The sequence below is a fragment of the Orbilia oligospora genome (genome assembly GCF_000225545.1).
Source record: "Orbilia oligospora ATCC 24927 unplaced genomic scaffold scaffold00007, whole genome shotgun sequence".
Lineage (NCBI taxonomy): Eukaryota > Fungi > Ascomycota > Orbiliomycetes > Orbiliales > Orbiliaceae > Orbilia > Orbilia oligospora.
The window spans coordinates 1,014,627-1,034,018 of NW_011645564.1; the positions used below are offsets into that span (position 1 = coordinate 1,014,627).

Consider the following 19,392-nt stretch of genomic DNA (forward strand, 5'->3'; position numbering starts at 1 on the left):
GAACAATAAATCAAAAATCCACATGATGCGGGGGATAAAATATCGAACGAGGAGTAGGATTGAATCGGAGGTATTTTATCAAAAGCTCAGCATTTGCAAGCTCCAGCTGCGCATGCGCAGTTATCGCCGCAGTTGCAAGTAGTACTTCCACAAGGAGGCATTTTGTGTTTGGGGTCTAATATATGTATGTCTCGTGTTAGTTAATGATTTAAGGCTGAGCAATGACCTCAAAGCTTAAACCCGGTCTAGTAGAAGGGTGGGTAGCTTGGTGCAACGGCTTACACTTCGGACGTAAACGTTATTTTACTGGTTAAAGAAGTATTTCTTGAGGTCAGGAATCGTAATCGTTAGAATGACTGATGGTCTTGGTGGAAGGAAGAGAAAGAGAAGAAGGAGAAGAAAAGTATTACTTTAGTGTAACGGTGCGGGGTAACAGGAAGAGTATTTATAACCGTAACCTTTTCAGCTGAATACAAGTGTACTTCTTAAAGTACTCAAGTATATAGAACTCCTCCTGCCGGATGCATCGTGTTGCAGATGAGATACAACGCCGACTATGACTTTGACCGCTTTTCGTCGACGCCTCTGTAGGCTAGGGACCACGTGGGTAGATAGGACTCGACTAGCTGCTGGATTCTGCTTCGGTTCTTACTAAGGACTTACTTAAGGGTCTATATGTGGTCTGCATATCGAGAATGTTGCTCGCTTGCGATTTCCTTTCGTGAATTTCAGCTGAACAAAGCAAATATCGTTAAGTACGTTGGCTAGCTTCAATTCTCGTTACCCCAGATATGCACATGTTAACATGGGCTTACGCTAACCTCCTAGTGGTCGTCGTATACAGCATGAAAATCCTAAACTCCATAAGCTGAATTCGCCTTGGTCGGGGTTTCCTTTCCTTTCCTTTCAAAATTTTTTTTTTGAATAAACTACGGGGGTACTTCCTAATAATGTTACACACGGCACGGTCAAAATTCGTACGAAGCCGAGGCACAATCGGCGTGTGTGGATTCCTATACCACATTAGGAGTTTCCTTGTTCCGGTTGGAATTCCGGAGCTTCAATACACCCCGAAAGCGTCGGCTTTGGAGCAACATTTGAAGAATACCACCGAACGAGATATCCCTGCGTTACGCAGGCCTTGACGTTCACATTGTTTGAGGGTGACGTTTTACCCCCTTGATCAACCTTTGAATTTTATAAATTCTACGTGTTGACATGTCCTGAGCCTAACTTGAATCCGAAGTTGCGATATTTATAAATTTACACCTTCTAGAATTGCAGAGGCTCGTATTCGCTACCATTAAAAATCTTTAATAAAATACTAGCTTGATAGATAAAATTATAATCGTACCGCTCCTTTTTTTTTTTTTTTTTTTTTTCTCGAAAAACTCCTTGAGTATCCAGCGTTCATCTTGACAGCATCTCTATTTCTTTTACTTTTGTTCCTCCGGATTGGTTAAAGCTTCACAAGCTAGGCCAAGCATTTCGTCACTCTTGAGCCTTGACCAACTACGGCCAACACAATTTAAGCTAACTCGACCGGTCGATTGGAGAAAGCTTCGAAAGCTTGTGCGGAGCTAGCTCGAGTATCATATATCACTTTCTCGACTTGCGGTATAACAGATTCGGTGTTCCTCACTAATTAATTATAAAAATACAAGAGGCACCGGCAATGTCTTCAGAAAAGTGTCCAGTCCATTCACAACAGGCCGGTGGATATGCCTCCTGGCTACCTTCATTCGGCCAATCTGCAACCTGCCCTTTCGCAAAAGATGCACCAGAAGGCGCTGAGTGTCCCATCTCTAAAAAGATGAAGGCTATCAAACCAATTCCAGGCCCTCCAGGCCTACCACTTGTTGGGAATATTTTTGATATAGATCTTGTAACGCCGTTGAAAACACTTGAAGGGTTTGCAGACCAATATGGTATGTTTCCAAGCATTATTTAATTTGGTTGCTTGTCTATACCAATGCTAAGATATTCAAAATCTAGGACCAATCTATAAACTTAGCTTAGGGGGTAAAGAGCTTCTGGTTCTCAGCTCTTGGGAACTAATTCATGAGTGTTGTGATGAGAAACGGTTTGCGAAACAAGTCGCGGGAGGTCTAGAACAAGTCCGAAATGGGGTTGGAGATGGTTTATTTACAGCGTATACTGGAGAGGAGAACTGGGGAATTGCGCATAGGATTTTGATACCGGCCTTCGGGCCTCTGACTATTCGAGGCATGTTCGATGGTGAGTTTCCGTCCGCTTCTATCTATATACCCTTCGATCTCCAAAATCAAATATATTCGGAATCTGGAAACTAAATTCTCAAACTTGTAGAAATGACGGACTTGGCGAATCAACTGGCGTTAAAATGGGCACGTCTTCCGTCTGGTGCTTCTGTTGATGCCTCAGAGGATTTTACTCGTCTGACACTTGATACTATCGCCCTTTGCGCCATGGGCGCCCGCTTCAATTCATTTTATACCGAAAACCAACATCCATTTGTTGACGCCATGGTCGACTTCCTAATCGAGTCTGGAAACCGTGGCCGACGGTTACCTGCTATGAATATGATCCCCACTCGTGCGAGCGAAGCTTATTTTAAGGATATCGATCTGTTGAAACGAGTTTCTTATGACCTTCTTAAAGAGAGGAGGGACACTCCGTCTGATAAGAAGGACTTACTGAATGCTATGATCAATGGCAAGGACCCACAGACTGGGAGAGGACTCACGGACGAACTTATTGTCAACAACATGATTACTTTCCTAATTGCGGGTAAGCTTTCGTCTGTCGCCCGTCATACTGATACGCCCCGACTCATATAAAAATCAATAATTTAGGCCATGAAACCACTTCTGGAACTCTTGCGTTCACAATGTATAACCTGCTCAGGAATCCACAAACATACAAGAAGCTACAAGAAGAAATCGACCGAGTTGTTGGACGAGAGCCGGTTAATCTTGAACATCTTGCGAAGCTACCGTACACCAACGCCGTCCTCCGCGAAACGCTACGATTAAGCTCTCCGATCACCGCTATTGGAGTTCGCCCGCATCCTTTCGATAACCACGAAGACCCAATTCTTATCAACGGCCAATACCAAGTTGGACATGATCAATCGATACTTTTGCTGGTCAAGAAAATGCACAAAGATCCTGCGGTCTATGGGTCTGACGCGGAAGAGTTCAAACCGGAGCGCATGCTCGATGAGCCATTCAACAAACTACCACCGGATGCCTGGAAACCATTCGGAAATGGAATGAGGGCCTGCATTGGACGACCATTCGCATGGCAAGAGATGCTCATTGTAATGGCAGTTCTCTTCCAAAATTTTGATTTCTACATGGCAGACTCAGGGTACCAGCTTTCTATCAAGCAAAATCTTACTATAAAACCTAAGGACTTCCGTTTGAAATCGAAGTTGCGTCATGGGTTGACTCCAATTACTCTTCAGCATTTCCTTGGAGGCGGCGGACATGCTGCTCAGACAGACGTCACAAATGCTGGGCTAAACAACGGTACTGCTAACGAAGACGATTCGGCGAAGCAGCCTATGCACATATTCTACGGCAGTAATACAGGAACTTGCGAAGCCTTTGCCAACCGTCTTGCGCTCGACGCTTCTGCTCGCGGCTATAAGGCCAAGGTTGAAGTTTTAGACGCAGCGTCTAAAAACCTACCGAAAGATGGTCCTTTAGTACTCATCACAGCTAGCTTTGAGGGACAGCCCCCAGATAACGCCACCCACTTCTACGAGTGGATTAAATCGTGCAAAGGTGAAGAGGCAAAGGGTATCAAGTTTGCTGTCTTTGGATGTGGCCACCATGACTGGGCTTCGACTTATCAGCGTATTCCGACACAGTGTGATGAGTTATTGGGAAGTTTAGGGGGCGAACGACTCTGCGAAAGAGGAGCGGCGGATGCTGGTGCTGGGGATATGTTTCAAGACTTCGGCAACTGGGTTGACGAAAAGTTTTGGCCTTCTCTCGGGAGCGTAGCGAATAATGCTAAATCTACAACAAAATCAGGTCTCAAGGTTTCTGTCTTTGTTGAGAACCGACCGAGCGTTCTTGGACAGAACCTGAAAACTGGTGTAGTGGTTGAAAATAGGAAGTTAACGGCCGAGGATGTGCCAGAGAAACGGCATCTTGAGGTCAAATTACCGACCGAATATTCGTATAAGGTTGGCGATTACCTTGCAGTTCTTCCAACGAATCACGAGTCGGCTGTAAAGCGAGCAATGAGGAGGTTCGCTCTTCCATGGGATGCAGCGCTAAAAATTACGTCCGAGATGCCGACTACCCTCCCAACCGATACAAATATCTCTGCCGGGGAGTTACTTTCTTCATATGTGGAATTGTCGCAACCGGCCACAAAGCGTGATCTCATCACCATAGCTCAATGCTGCAATGAGGATGAAATCAAAAAAGAGATCCTAGAGCTTGCAAACGACACGGAAAGATTCGGGAAAGAAATCTCACAACCTAGAATATCGACTCTTGACTTTCTCGAAAGATACCCTACGATCCAAATACCAATCGGAGACTATCTTGCCATGCTTCCGCCAATGAGGATACGCCAATACTCAATTTCTTCTTCCCCGCTTTCTAGCCCAGGAAGTTGCACGCTGACCTACAGTGTGCTCAATGAGCCCTCATTGGCGGACTCTGACCGCAAGCATCTCGGTGTGGCCTCTAATTATCTTTCGTCATTGGAGAAAGGTGATAAAGTCCAAGTTGCTATCCGCAACTCCCACGGCGGCTTTAATTTACCATTGGATGTTGCTTCTGTCCCGATTATTATGATTGCTGCAGGCTCAGGACTTGCACCATTCCGTGGCTTCACCATGGAGCGTGCCGCTCAGAAGGCCGCTGGACGGGATTTAGCACCTGCCATGCTATTCTTTGGATGCAAGCATCCAGAAAAGGATAGCTTGTACCCCGATGAACTAATGGAATGGTCCGAAATGGGTGCGGTTGATGTCCGATTTGCTTATAGCCAAGCCCGCGAGCTTAGTGAGGGTTGTAAACATGTTCAGGACCGATTATGGCACGACCGAGAAGATGCGATCAAGCTTTTTGCAGACAAAGGAAAAATTTTTGTTTGCGGCAGCCGGGAAGTCGGAAGTGGGGTTAAGGATATGTGCAAGAAGATCTACAAAGATGGAAAGGAAAAGGAGGGACAAGCAATCAGCGACGAGGATGTCGAAGAGTGGTTTGAGGGATTGGGCAAGGAGCGGTTTGCTACGGATGTATTTGCATAAAAGTTATATTGATCAGTTCATGCATGTATTTTTTTAAGCTTTTAATCTGAATCTAGGCCTGCACGGCCCTTTTTTTTATATGCCGCTTGGGCCAAGACTGGGCACATTGAGCTGTTTACATGGGGAATCGTAGATTTCAAGGTTAATGTATCTACCAATTTTTATTCCGCTACTGGTCGACACCCCTGTCATCTCATTTGTGTCACCAGTTTGGTCCAGGCAGGACGGATCAGGCGCGGCTCCCTATATTTCTAGGAAGGTTCGGAACATTCTTGAGTTCTTCCTTAGGGCCAATATGTCCAGCTACTCCAGACTCGGATTTTGGATCTGAGAGGGCTCGGGTTGATATTGCAGCAGCAACAACACACAAACCCCCCATTTTGGTGTTGTTTTTTGGTATTGTAGACGGGAACTTCGTTAGTGTCTATTTAGGTATCTTGAATCCTTGAACTGGGGAAAGAAGTTTTGTAGCCAAGGCCGTACTTTTTGCATAGACGTAGAGAGTGAGCTGATATTTTCATAAATGCAGAGAAGCTCTTCTCAGACTGAGTTTTGCACATTGAAGCTATATAAAAGGATGGTTGTAAGTGAACCATCGATCGTCTTAGAAACCAGAATCACTCATCCCTCAAAGCGAAGTTTGTGCTGAAGTTTTTTTGACCTATAAATCTTTGAGTTTTAATTTTTCACGTTTAAATCTCTAAGGGACTTCGAACTTTGGAAATACTCAATCAATATTCTCGAAAATGAAGTCAATCATCAGCCTCGTCACTCTTGCCAGCGCGGTTTCCGCCGTTGTCATTCCCTTTAAAGCGAACTCTGACCCATTCTCCCTCTCTATCGTCTCAACCTTAGCCGAATATAACGGTGCTTTCATTTCCGGCGCCATCCAAGGCGAAGCATACACCGCCGCGACTGTCTCCTCAGAAGCCGATAAGAACTTTTACTTCGAACAACGCCCCGGCGGCGGAATCCTCTATCACAATATCCCCATGTTTGGTTCATCTTTTGGCGGAGATCTCGAGCTCTCTTTGGCTGCTACATTCTCTAAGACGATTCTTCCCGGTCAACATCTCAAGCCGATGACCTTCCAACTAAAACACGATGCATCCGGGGTCGCGATTGTTGACACCGCGATGGGGTTTGATAGCGAAGGGTATCTTACTTATGGAGGGAAGAGAAATTTGTGGTACATTTGCACGAATGGGAGGAATAAGATTAGCGGGGAGAAGTATACTGCGCTTGAGTTGTTGGTTAGAGCTAAGCCTTTTGATCCTTCTTGTACTATGGTTGACATTGTGAGGGTATTGTGATTTCGGGTTTAAATATTCATGAAGGGGATTACGAAGGGATAATGAACAGTAACTCTGCAGCCGCGGCATGCATGGCGGAAGTTGGACTCCTGTTGGTGTTTCCAGGATATCGATGCTATCTTCAAGAATTTTTGTATACAATATAATTTTGAGGCTTTTCTATCATCCATAATTGATCTAAAATTCGCCATAAGCTTGATGCGTTTTAATTCAGTAGCAATAGTGGGGCACTTGAATCGACCATGGATTCAAGTAGTCTCGTATTGTGTGGACCGCGTCTGCAATACGAGACTAGGATTCAAGTCTAACTAATTACTGGCGTTTTGATACCGCCTAGAAGAGAGTTCAATCGGGGTTTGTGGCAATATGCCGACTGCTTTAAATTTAGCTCGCAGATCTAGGGGAGTATAAGGTACCGAGATGCGAGGAATTAATTAGTAACCACAACCAATCAAATTAACCAATACTGCTCGAGGAATTTTACGAAACATTCCGGCCTGGGTATCTCATCACTGGTACCGGTCCTCATTCATTTTATAAATTATCATTCAAAACAATCGATGACGTCATCAAAGTCAAAGGCGATTCATATTTGTAATCAAATAGTACGATGAAGAATACGTCGCAAAAGCGTGAAAGCGTAGCGAAACACAGGTCCCACGAAACACAAAATTCCGATCCGGGCTAGGGCAGGCCCGGCCGAACATGGTGCTTATATACACATGGCTGGTGGTTCACAAGCTGGCTCATAGGCTTGCTCATAGGCTGGTTCACAGTCCAGTTCACAGGCTCGCTCACAAAGCTGGTTTGCAGGCTGGTTCACAGGCTGGTTAGGGCGGCTTATGGGCAGCCTGCCCGCCTGCGAACCGGCCCATAACCCAGCCGGTGGGCCAGCCAGTAAGACGCGTGGGCGCTTGGTGTGGTCTAAAGTAGGTAGAGGGGTTCCCAAACGTGGTTAGGCATAAAAACATCTGGCGCATTTGGGACGCCGTACGCAATCGTGAGGAACGTGCATATGGATGCACAATGCACATTCGATCACAGGGTCCATACGAAATTCCAACCTTAAGTTGGAGTACAGATTAGCTTTAGCGAGGTACATGCTGGAACCTACTGCATATCTATTCAGGTTATGTTAATAAATTCAATCTCAACCTGACTAATATATTTTGCTCGTATCTAAATTCAAGTCCTCAAGGAGCCCGGCATCGGGAACCTTCTAATCAATTGTTATCAAGAATGTGGAGACTAGCTATCGTACATTACATCTTGAGGAAAGAATTCTAGCTTGCGTCCACTTAAACTTATCTTGCTAGATTTATTATAAGTTATAACGACATATAGGTTAGTACTAGTGAGATCAAGACTATATCAGCTTCATCAGAGCTTGTATCAGTCCTGTTCGGACTGATCTTTTATTTTAGAATGATTCCTCAGATCAATTTCAAGCTCAGTTTATAAATATCATGATATCGATGGGCATCTTTGGGTTGATATTCACAATTCCAATAACTCAAAAACCAAAGGTTGGAAACCGAATACAAGTTCAAAAACAAACGAAATTACCAGCATCCTCACTTAACAGAATCAGTCAGTTCAAGTCTCTAGTATATATCTTTCTTTATATTTAATCCTACTTTGCTTAGAACTTGTCGATTTAATTACGTTGTACAAGGACTAATATAATAATCAATAGACTATCAAAGCCTCTAGATACGCATATAAAATATCAACTTGCAAATTTCGATATGCCTTCATTTAGTCAACTTCGACCTGTTCCTGTCGTAAGCAAGATGGGCATGGCTCCGTGCTTTACGTGCGGCGACGAGCTTGAAATTCTAAAAGGCAAAATGGCATCATACACTCTACCCATCGGCGTCAGACCTAACACCATTCACAAAGAATTTTATGATAATCTTGTCGAAGGTCCGCATGCTCTAGATGTGGATGACAAGTATCTTTGTGTATGCGGGGATCCAGAGGTCCACATTCACTGTTTACGGTGTTTGGCAAATATCATAAAAAGATTTACGGCTTTGAAAAAGGATATTCCGGAAATCGCCTACCCAGAATCCCAACCAGAACCCGTACACTATGAAACTAGTCTCCTCCCGACAATCCGCAATGTTGTGGTAGAAGCCGTACCAAAAAATTTGGCACAGCCTCCATGCATATGTTCGGAAATGATTGAATCTTCCTTCGTGGCCCAAGATCCCAGAGCTCATCTCGTCTCATATTTGGAAAAGCCGAATTCTGCCCCAGAAACTGCCCACACAGAGCAGCTTCAGTCCTACAACACAAATCCGACCCAAACATTCTCCCCCGTTTGTTTGCACACGTCTTTGTTCACGACGACAGCCTCGGATATCAGACTGGTGCAATGTACGAACAACAAATTGGGTGTACGGTAGTGTCTAGGACTCATAATACTCCTGTTACTATTAAAGGTCAGCCGAACCACACTCATTACTGGATGTATAAGAACTACAGCATCGCATTGGATAAGGGCTACAACGGGTCTATTGAGATGGAAGATGCAATCCCTCGTACGCCTTCGGCTCGTTTTCACGAGCGATTTGGCGAAGAAAGCATTTGCCACGCAATGTGCAATGGTAGTGGAGATCTTGTACAATATTCTTATTGCAGAATGATCGAGTCCGGCTTTTTTATATTTCTACTGGATGCTGGTGTACTAGATGCCCCTTGCTGCGATAAATGCGATGCTGGCATTTTGTCGCTACTTACGGTTCTCTCTTCGGACATCGCTGACAGAATGCGAGACCGGGTGGTCGGAGAAATTTATAATGTGAATAACGTCTTAGGCAGACAAAACAAACTTGCTTTGGAGACATGGAAAGGATTTAACATTCACGGTACTTACGGGTTTTGTTGCAAACGTACGGAAGACATGTCTCGATGTGTTAGAAATATGGGGGTATGGCTTTATACTAATCCTGTGTACTACGCTCATAAATGGGGACAGGACGATGGTCTTATGGAGTTTGTAGAAGCACTTAATGGCTTTATGATGAATGAGTTAAGGAGGAGCCAGGTCGGTGGTGAGAATGATGTGGCTAAGCTTGATGATATTATGAAGCGTATGATCGGGACGAGACTGGAGGATTTCTTGGTTTACTTCTGCGCTTAAATTCACTTGCCCCAGAGCTGTATTTACGTGTGTTGAGATCGGTGATAGAAAACTAAATCTACGAAAGCTTGTCAAGAAAGCAGCACTCCATTTATTCAATTAGAAGACAATTATTCAAACTCAAAACAATTTGCAGAAGGCTAGCCTCGTATTTTTATTTTTTAACTTTTTTAATTTTTATTGTGGCCTTTGGGTATGAGACTAGTGGATGTCGCGAACTTTTATGGTATATGCGGAGCAATCCACTTCAAGATATACTCGGGAACAGCTATTGATATCCAAAGTAAAATTAGAAGCACAACGTCGCAACCCATAGATTCAAAACGTCATTCCATGGCTAGATAACGGGGGCAAGGTACTGATAAGTATGTCATCGATACCTGTTTCTGGAAGGACTTAAAATCAATCCTTGGATATCGTGTAGTTATAGGATAGAAACGGTGTGATACGAATGTTGGAGGCCTTGGGCAAACAGACAAGCTTTTTTCCCATCTGTTGGTTACCTAGGTATCAACTTCCTGACCAGGTTTATCCTCGGGGTGTGTTGAGCTGTTGCATATTTCAAGTGAGGTACTGGAAGGATACGGGCCAAAACCTGGGTCGTCAGTCGATTGGTACTATGAATTGGATTCCTACAACTATAACATACTTAGTACTTAAGTATTATTATTAATCCTGAGAGCTGTGCCATATGCAAAGCGAAAAGTAATTAAGCCTCCTGCAGCTTTGCACGCGCTGATTACCAGTACCAAGTTGAGCCTGTAATATTTCTTATATATATGTTAATTACTAATATCAGCGGTGTCATGATATAATATCATATCGGTCCTGCAGGTCCTAGAATCCTGATTATGACCGAGCTTTGACCGGGACAAGCGTTACATCCTATATTAATTGCCAGCCCAACACAATCCTGGACAGTCCTAGCACCATAGGACTGGGGTTAGCTCGGCCAAGGACTAAAGTTTGGGTCGACGGCTTAGCGGTCGGTATTTTCCCGAAAGAAAAAGATTCGAGGCTAAGAAATACAAAGCTATTGAACTCGATCCGGTCCTCTGTATACATGTAGACGGATCCTGAGCTGGGTATACGTAGATTCCGCAATTAGTGGTTGCCTTGTATTGTCACTCTCATCGACTTGGAAGACGTATATCCGAGGCACGGAATCCTAGGATCATTTCGGCAGGTAAATCGGATTGGCTCCCGATTTTACAACGATCTTCCCTCAAGGAATAGAATCCCGCATATCATTGCTGTTATAACGGCTCCAACAAGTCAGCACCCTGTATATATTACGGGTAAAATAATCAATAATGAATAATTGGGAAGTCGAATGAAGTCTGAAATATATTAAAGCGGCGTTTCACCTACTTTTTTTACGACGAATCGTGTTTATGCAACCGCACTGACCGCTATTCTCAGTCAGTGGCAGAGTTGTGTCTCTTGGGATTTCTTATGATTTCCCTTGTTCTGTCCGCCCGCCCTTGTTGACTAACTATTCACGTAATAACGCCCTGAACTAAGACCACAAGGGCCAGTGCACTGGTGCGGGCTTCGACGTTCTAACTTGCCTCTTTCGGTCCTACGGCGAAGGTACATATGCAGTCCGCTATCAAGTGATACGTCGGCGGCACAATGCAGCTTCCCTCTTTCGGCGAGACAGCTGATCGTCAGAATTGTTTCACAAGTCTTAGTAGATAGATTGACTTTAATCTCTTCAATTGGCGCCCAAAGCCACCGTAGTTGACCGCCTAAGAGTTCATTATAGACTGAAGCTCTTGGTATCTATATAACTTGAGTTATCTCGCCCAACTTTTTGAAACCGTGACTGTTGCAGACCAGCCCCTCACCAGAGATATCTTTTCGATAATTTGGTTCCCCGCCAGAATAAATTTTTTTCAAATTTCAAAATGTACTTTTCCAAGACACAGATCTTAGCTATCCTTGCATTCACAGGCGCCGTTGCGGCCTCGCCTGTTGCATCCGTCAAGAAGGTTAACCACAGCGGTACTCGTGTTGTTCGGTTACAAACACACACCGAAGAAGATATTGCTGTCATCAAGTCGCTTGTTGACAATCTGTATCTCGATACCTGGACCCATGGTTATAATGTCAATAGCCATGTAGACGTGGCTATTCCACCGAGTGCTCAATCGGAGTTCGATAGAATTTCGAAAAAAGCCGGGTTGAACATTGAGGTTATGCACGAGGATCTTGGAGCTTCGATTGAAGCGGAGTCCCCAGTCACTGTTTCGCAGGCTTCTTCGAGCAGATTGGCCCTCCAGGCTGCCAATGGTAAGTTTAAATCGATCCTCCCTTGCACTACAATTTTCTCGTATCGCAGACTAATAAATCTTGCGTGGTTTTAAGCTCCTGATCCAAACTGGTTCACGGCGTATCATGCATACGGTTACCACCAAACTTACCTTTACAACCTGGCCACCTCGTACCCAAACAACGCAGAAATCGTGGTTGCGGGTCAATCTACGGAAGGTAGAGAAATCGTTGGCATTCACATCTGGGGCAAGCAGAAGGGCAAGACCGCTATTGTGCTTCACAGCAATGTCCATGCGCGAGAATGGATTACCTCGAAAGTTACCGAGTATTTTGCCACTAAGCTTCTCCAAGCTGGTACCGTTAGCAATGCAACTGCTGCGATTTCTTCGATGCTTGACAGTTACGACTACTTCATTTTCCCAGTCGTCAACCCAGACGGATTCGTCTACAGCCAAACTACAGACAGAATGTGGCGAAAGAACCGCTTGAGACTTAGTTCCAATTCTTGCATTGGAACTGACGTTAACAGAAACTGGGATTACAAGTGGAGCTCTTCTGGTGGTGCATCGACCAACCCATGTGCCCAAGATTTCAAGGGTCTTGGTGCCGGTGACACAGCCGAATACAAGGGCCTCTCGGGATTCCTTAAAGACTTGGTTAACACAGTGGGCGTGAAGTTGTTCATTGATTACCACTCGTACTCTCAGTTGATTTTGTCGCCATGGGGTTATACATGCAATACCCCTGCGCCAGATGAAGCTGAGCATCTCCGCGTTATGAAGAGTAAGCACAAAAGTCCCAATTTGACAAAGCCTTGAAATGGATTGATAACTAACTTATCATTATAGTCTGGGAAGCGGGTATGCGCAGACGATACAAGACATCGTTCACATACGGACCGTCTTGCACTACGATCTACCCTACCACTGGTGATTCAACTGATTACACTTACGGAGCCTTGAACATCATCCACTCCTACTCCGTTGAGCTCAGAGATACTGGCCGATATGGCTTCGTCCTTCCTGCGAACCAGATCATTCCAAGCGGTGAGGAGGCCTTTGACGGTTTCCAGGATCTTGTTCATGCATTATAAAATGGCCTGTCGCCATGAATTGAGGAAAGATACCCAAGAATTTGTATTGAGAGCATAAGATACCCATGTACTCGTAGAATATACCCATAAATCACTACAGATGGCCTTTTATATAGCGTTCGGATATCATTATTAATGTCATCAAGAAATTATTTCATTATCTTTATACATATGAGTATCATCAAATATATATAGGCGAGTTTCTATATTCTAGGTTACTCGTATCCAAAATCTTTGGTCCAACACTTAAGCGCAAGGAAGTTCGAGAAGAGTCCTGTCCATGTTGGTGCAGGTGTACTTTGGTGCTTTGCCGCTTGGAGGAACGACATTAATGTTTTTGGCAACGATGTTGTGGCAAACCTATAATTAAAAAAAGTGGTAAGTAAAGCTCAATAGTATCTCCTACTTCAAATGCCAGAGTATGTTGACTTACAGATGGGCTGCTGCACACAAGAGTGCCGACAGTTGGGTCGTATTTCTTGCTGGCAGTACCCCACATATTCTTGAAAACAACGTTCTTGATTTCAAGGGTGGATGGGTATTGGTTGCAGAGAGTCAAGTTCTTTTGACCGTAGCACTGAGTGAGCTCAATGCCGTAATCGACATTGGAAATTTGCATCAAATCGTATGTCTTGGATTTAGTTAGTAACGTGGCATGATATAGAATCCAGCTATTGGGTTTCTAGAACCCAATATAGAACTTACGATATTGTTGACCAATCCGATACCGCCACCACCTTGGAGATCAACGCTCAAGGCGCTCTGGATACCAGGCCAGACCTTAATTCTAGCCATGTCGGAGGCGTTGATCATGGTGGTGTTGTAAACATAAATATCCTCAACCAAGTCATAAACCTTGTAGTATTGACCGAGAGATCCGACAGAGATTCCGTGAGAACCATTGCAGAAGAGACCTTGAACAACCATATTGGTGGAGTTTGGCTTGAAGGAAACGCAATCGTCACCATTGTCGATGTGGGAATTCTGGATAACAATGTTGTCGGAACGGTCTGATGTGGCGTTAGTTTAAATGAGGCTTTGATAACTTTCTTTAAATAATTCCGGGGAACTTACAGGTATCCCATCCGTCGGTGTTTTTCGCAGGATTTTTGCTGACAGATCCGCCAAAGATATCAATGTTGTCGAAGATGATATCACTGCTATCGATAACAATTTGGTACCATTGGGGGCTGTATCTGAGATTCAAACCGCTAACAGTGGCCTGGTGCAAGTCCTTGTAGGCGATAAGAATTGGTCGAAGAATGAGTGGATCTTTCGCATAAAGATCATACCTAAGTTAGAATCAAGTCATACACGTTAGCAATTTACAAACCACATGTTTAATCCATGCAAAACATGAATCAGCGCCTCTTACCAAGCTTGACCGGATCCGTCGATTGTACCCTTTCCGGAGCCGAAAATGTGGACATCATTGCCACCGATTTGCCAGAACGACGAGGAGTTTTGGAAGGTGTATTTGAAGCTGTTTGCCTGCCAGAAGTCGGTATCTGGTGTGAATTTCAAAGTTCCCTGGATATCGATATCAATTCCGTTCAGGAATGTCAGATCGAGCGGTGTAGCAATCGTATATAAGGGCGAAAGTAGAGCGACTGTGCCATTCCCATTGCATTCATGCAAAGCAGCGAGAATCTGAGGTGCATCATCTCGGCCATTCCCAAGTGCATCGACGAAGCAGGTGCGCTTTCGTCTTTCAGACTTAATGAATTGCTTGCCAGTCGTATATGGCTTGGGCTTGATAGTTGGACGCGGAGCGGTGGTTCCGATAACGGAACCGTCTTTGGCGTGGTGAACACGGCCACCGGCGCATTCAACAACCTCGGGGAGGGCCGCAAGGGCGGCTACGAAGAGTCCGAGTAATCTCATTTTGAATCGTTATTCTGCGACCTTTAGTTCAAATCCAAGTACGCTGGGTTGACGGTGAACTTGGATTCAAGGATCGTCGGAAACACCGTTATTTATAACAAAAAACGTCATGTTTTTGCGACAATACCTCGAAGCGAATATCTACGTAGGCCCTCGAGCCTCCTTACCCCGGACCGGGATCTGGTAGTCTTCCAGATACATGTGTTAATTCTCCAGGTCTTCGAGATTTATCCGGGGAAAATCACGATCAACACAGTTTACGGCGAAACATGTCGCGGTTGTCCCTTCGGTCAGCGAAAGCGAACCTAGTCGACCCCACAGTTCCAGACATAACCATCACGCTCAGGCACGTTGGAAGTTGGGCCGTGGAACCCGCAAATTCGGATGGCTGAAAAGGGTAAAAGGGCAAAGCCTCTGCTGAGAGTTTTGGCTGGCAACAAGCACTAGCCAAGGTATACCCTGCCAAGTCAGTTTAGCTCAAGCGAACACAACCAAGATTGCTTGTTCCTTGCAGATTGTACTCTTATTGCGCGTCATCGGACACTGAAAAGTTTTTCCGTCAATCACATAGCAGCCCTAAGGATATGGAAAGTTCCGGACTAATTCACCCCATTGTTCAAAAAAACTATTACCATGGTTTGTGGGGATTATGTTCTGCGGGGACTGATTCTGGCTGAATGGGTAAAAGGCTAGCTATGTGTATACTAGTAATGCAAATGACTTTGAGGTTTGTCAAATTGTTTCTTGGATGTAAAGATTATGTACGGATTAACTATATAATCCTATTTTTACCATCACTCCAATGTGGAGAGCATCTGGATCTTCTAAGCATCTTGTCTTTAAAGTTCCAACTGAAACTCTCCTTATTATCTATGGCGTAAAATAGTCGTATCCATTGGTGGAAGTTGGAAAGAAAGATCTGTGAATCCAGAGATCCTGTTCTGTCCATGAATTTCAGCTCCTTCAAATTCATGCGCTTACTTAGCCTTGACCGAAACGTGGTATCCGAGAGCCGAATCCCGAGCCATTGCAGACGGGGCGGTGATCGACATAAACTGACTGAGTCAGCACATATCGATATGTATCTCTATATCAAATGCAGTATAGCCTAGCCCTTGGATCTGGGCTGCCATTTTATGATTCCTGGTCCTAGAAGTTCCGGGACGGCGGTATTATTCCCACAAGGATAAAAGATGACGGGTCTGAGATTTTGGGATTATATTAGAGCGATTGTATCATATCTGATCGATCATGAGTAGCCACGAGAGGCTAATGTGGCTGGAATGTATATACCCGCCGTTATTTATTGCAATGTTTCTTGTACGGCCGTAACCGCATTAAATTTGGAGCTGCGTCCGTAAGTAGTATATAGAGGCTCCCGTTAGCTCGACGTCTAGCTAGCCGATTTGAAGAGCATGCTGACAAAGTCTGTTAGCATATCTAAACCTCGATAGTGTCGGTTATGGGAGATTCCGCACATATAATGTAAGCTATGACTTTTGCAAAGATCATAGTCGTCCCTATTTTAGTTACTTCGATGAATTCACAGCCTTTTCTAACTAATTGCAAAGAAAATAAGCTCAGTGGCCTTCACTTGTCCTATAAAATCCAGTTGCGCCTTGAAGTTCTCATTGTGGTATTTTTAACAAAAAATGTGTTGGCGTTCCTCAATTTTGAGTCTCACAACTGTTACCATTTTAGAATTTCATTATAACCGATCCGGATCCTCCATTAATTGACTTCGACATCGAGATGTGCATATGCACATTCATATCCCACAAACCAAGAGATAATCTTCACAACGAATTTTTAAGCCAATCAGGTTTTGATGATCCCTAACAGGCAGTGTATATCAGCGGTGCCGGCTTCCCTGTGAGGCCTTGTGAAATTTTGTGCCGTTCCAAAATCCGTGGACATGACTCTCGCTATCTCGCTCTTGATCGAACGCGAACTTCGGTCCTGGTCGCATGAGAAACGGTCGATGCTCAGATAGGAAACTCACCGAGTCTTTCCAGGACATCTTTGCCTGCTTTTTAAGGACACTGTCCGGAGGCCCGTTTAATTTTGGCATTATGGCCATGGTTGATAGCGGCAACATATCTAGGCCTGAAATATACAGCAAAACTGGGGCCTACGATCTTGTGCCGGCCCCCTCAACACATTAATCAGCAGTTCCGCAGTCTCTCCTTTATGCCGGTGTTTCTCCGAAAATCCTCCCGGCAGGTGGGAAAACATCGATTTATTGCTTGTAGATATGTGGACCGGCATCGCGGAGAGCTAGTTAAATTCACATGATTCTTCTGTGAGGGCGGGGTTTGACCAAAAACCGTCATTCAACGAGTCAGTGTCGTTAAACATATGCTTTCAAGGATATGCATTTGAAAACTTATATAATAGACAACGAAAGAATCAGTCTATCAAGATAGAAGATGGATATACGACAAGTCAGAAGTTAACCTCGAATACATCCTTCATTATATATATTCTCGAAAATACAATTTGATTATTTGTCCAACCTATCTTCACGACCCTAGAACAGTCCCAGAGCATTCTCGAACACACACTCCAACATGAACGACCGATTTGAAAACAAGGACATCAAAAGCTCGAGCTCAATAATCTATTCTGAGAGGCCCTTAAGCATATGCAGTGACAACTCCGACGTCGATCTCAGCGGCGTTGACCCAAGAGTTATAGAACGATTCCAACAAGCTCAGAGAGATTATGAAATGACCATGCGAAGGAAGAATCTCAATGCCCAAAAGATCTCAAGCTCCCCAAAACGCACATCGAAGCTTGGGCTTTCGAGCTTCTTTAGGAAGAAGTAGTGGCGTGCTTCAAACAAGAAGCATACCTTTCATCAGCTTCCTTCCAGTTCAAAACAGCCCATATCGCCTTCAGATAGCTCTGCTTTTTATTATAGTACTACATACGACAATCGTTATCACCCTACCGTGATTGAACGGGTTTCATAGAGCGGGGTAGGACATACCTGCAAATAGTATGCGTGTTCCCACATGTCGATTCCGAGGATCACCAGCTGGGGGAGAGAAATTGGATCTTGATCCTGCAAATCCAAAGCAGCTTTAGCCTACCAGTCATCCACTCATCAAAATGTCACAAACACCGGCTGGAACCGAGTGTACATACTCTCGTTGTCGCAAATGAAAGTTCCCGCGTATCGACATTGCAAACAATCCAACCTGTTCACGCCACAGCGGAATAAGGCACGTTAGTCCTGGGTTTCAACAATATTGATGTCGGCGACATACCCCAGCCGCTTCCTCTTACTCTCCCAAGAATTATCCTGAACAATGCAGCGCTTAATCCATCTACACTTCCCCATTTCGCCACAATGGCTTTCTCCAAGCCCCCTTGAAGGCGTGTTTCTGGCGATCCAGCCTATTGTTTCGAAGAATAATCAGCAACTGTGCCTCTACGTCAAGGAAACCTCCTGCTTTACCGTTTCACTTTGGTATAGAGACAAGATATGGATTACACACCGGAGCTAGGCTTTTCCAGAATAAAGAATGGTTAATATGCCCTCCACGGTTGAAATGAATGGTTTCTTCCAAGGCCTCAATTCTGTCTTTGGCCGCCATATCTTCCTTTGCTTGTACCTCCTTCAGTTCAGCAAGCGCCTTATTGAGATTGTCAACGTAAGCTTGGTGGTGAGCTTGATGATGCAATTTCATGATTTGGGCCGAGATATGGGGCTCTAAAGCATTGTATTCATAAGGAAGTGGAGGGAGGATATATTTTTCCGGCGAAGACGTGGCGGTCGAGTTGTCAACTATCTTGGGGAGGTCGTCGAGAGATTGGCCATATTGGGCGGCGCAAGCACTCGCGAGAAAAGTTACTAATAAGAAGGACTTCATTGTTTACTGCTTCACAAACTAGAGAGAGAAGGATGTATTCTATTTGATTGAGGTGAGGTACTATAGTGCAAAGTGTTTGAACGTTAGCTTAACTTAGCTTAGTAATAATAATGCATGCGTTACACTCAAGAGCACGAGTTCAGTTGTGTGGTCCTGAATGCAAATGATAATTGATAGATCGACTTCATGCCTCAAACATGAGCTTAATTCATCGTGGAAGTCATCATTTGTGACATGCCTTGTTCAAATACCGAAGTAAACGTCTCAGTTAAAAATCCGGCGAAAAATCCCACGAAGAGCCGGCCAAACTTGACAGCTGTCGGTAATACGTACTCAAGAATAGGCTGGGCCAGGCCAAGATTGTGGTCTCCTCGTTCTAGGCCTTTGTTAAAGGGTCTCCGCGCCAAGATATTAAAAAAGACACATTTACAACACATGATTCTTCCTCATTTTTCTCCGAATTTGTTCTTAGAATATTAATTATCTTTTTTATTCTTTGTTCGCAGTTGATTTATCCGTGAAGCTTGGAGCTATGTCTAAGT

The 19,392-nt window shown here is 44.4% G+C and overlaps 6 protein-coding genes across 6 annotated transcripts; 4 read left to right on the plus strand and 2 right to left on the minus strand.

Moving 5' to 3' along the window:
• Window positions 1-1,675: 1,675 nt before the first annotated feature.
• Window positions 1,676-5,257, plus strand: AOL_s00007g287 (uncharacterized protein; the record flags this gene model as incomplete). Its single annotated transcript, XM_011120188.1, has 4 exons — window positions 1,676-1,928; window positions 1,996-2,238; window positions 2,329-2,769; window positions 2,835-5,257. The coding sequence occupies 4 exons, from the start codon at window positions 1,676-1,678 to the stop codon at window positions 5,255-5,257; spliced, it is 3,360 nt and encodes a 1,119-aa protein (XP_011118490.1).
• Window positions 5,258-6,003: 746 nt separating this feature from the next.
• AOL_s00007g288 (uncharacterized protein) lies at window positions 6,004-6,570 on the plus strand (the record flags this gene model as incomplete). Its single annotated transcript, XM_011120189.1, has 1 exon — window positions 6,004-6,570. One exon carries the CDS (start codon window positions 6,004-6,006, stop codon window positions 6,568-6,570), a length of 567 nt encoding a protein of 188 aa, XP_011118491.1.
• Window positions 6,571-8,420: 1,850 nt separating this feature from the next.
• On the plus strand, window positions 8,421-9,718 carry AOL_s00007g289 (uncharacterized protein; the record flags this gene model as incomplete). The annotated part of the gene is made up of 2 exons (XM_011120190.1): window positions 8,421-8,952; window positions 9,018-9,718. The coding sequence occupies 2 exons, from the start codon at window positions 8,421-8,423 to the stop codon at window positions 9,716-9,718; spliced, it is 1,233 nt and encodes a 410-aa protein (XP_011118492.1).
• A 1,910-nt stretch (window positions 9,719-11,628) lies between these two features.
• On the plus strand, window positions 11,629-13,088 carry AOL_s00007g290 (uncharacterized protein; the record flags this gene model as incomplete). Its single annotated transcript, XM_011120191.1, has 3 exons — window positions 11,629-12,013; window positions 12,089-12,778; window positions 12,844-13,088. 3 exons carry the CDS (start codon window positions 11,629-11,631, stop codon window positions 13,086-13,088), a joined length of 1,320 nt encoding a protein of 439 aa, XP_011118493.1.
• Window positions 13,089-13,334: 246 nt separating this feature from the next.
• AOL_s00007g291 (uncharacterized protein) lies at window positions 13,335-14,972 on the minus strand (the record flags this gene model as incomplete). The annotated part of the gene is made up of 5 exons (XM_011120192.1): window positions 13,335-13,448; window positions 13,522-13,719; window positions 13,794-14,098; window positions 14,163-14,380; window positions 14,464-14,972. The coding sequence occupies 5 exons, from the start codon at window positions 14,970-14,972 to the stop codon at window positions 13,335-13,337; spliced, it is 1,344 nt and encodes a 447-aa protein (XP_011118494.1).
• Window positions 14,973-17,786: 2,814 nt separating this feature from the next.
• AOL_s00007g292 (uncharacterized protein) lies at window positions 17,787-18,850 on the minus strand (the record flags this gene model as incomplete). Its single annotated transcript, XM_011120193.1, has 5 exons — window positions 17,787-17,897; window positions 17,965-18,039; window positions 18,123-18,175; window positions 18,245-18,374; window positions 18,476-18,850. The coding sequence occupies 5 exons, from the start codon at window positions 18,848-18,850 to the stop codon at window positions 17,787-17,789; spliced, it is 744 nt and encodes a 247-aa protein (XP_011118495.1).
• Window positions 18,851-19,392: the final 542 nt, after the last annotated feature.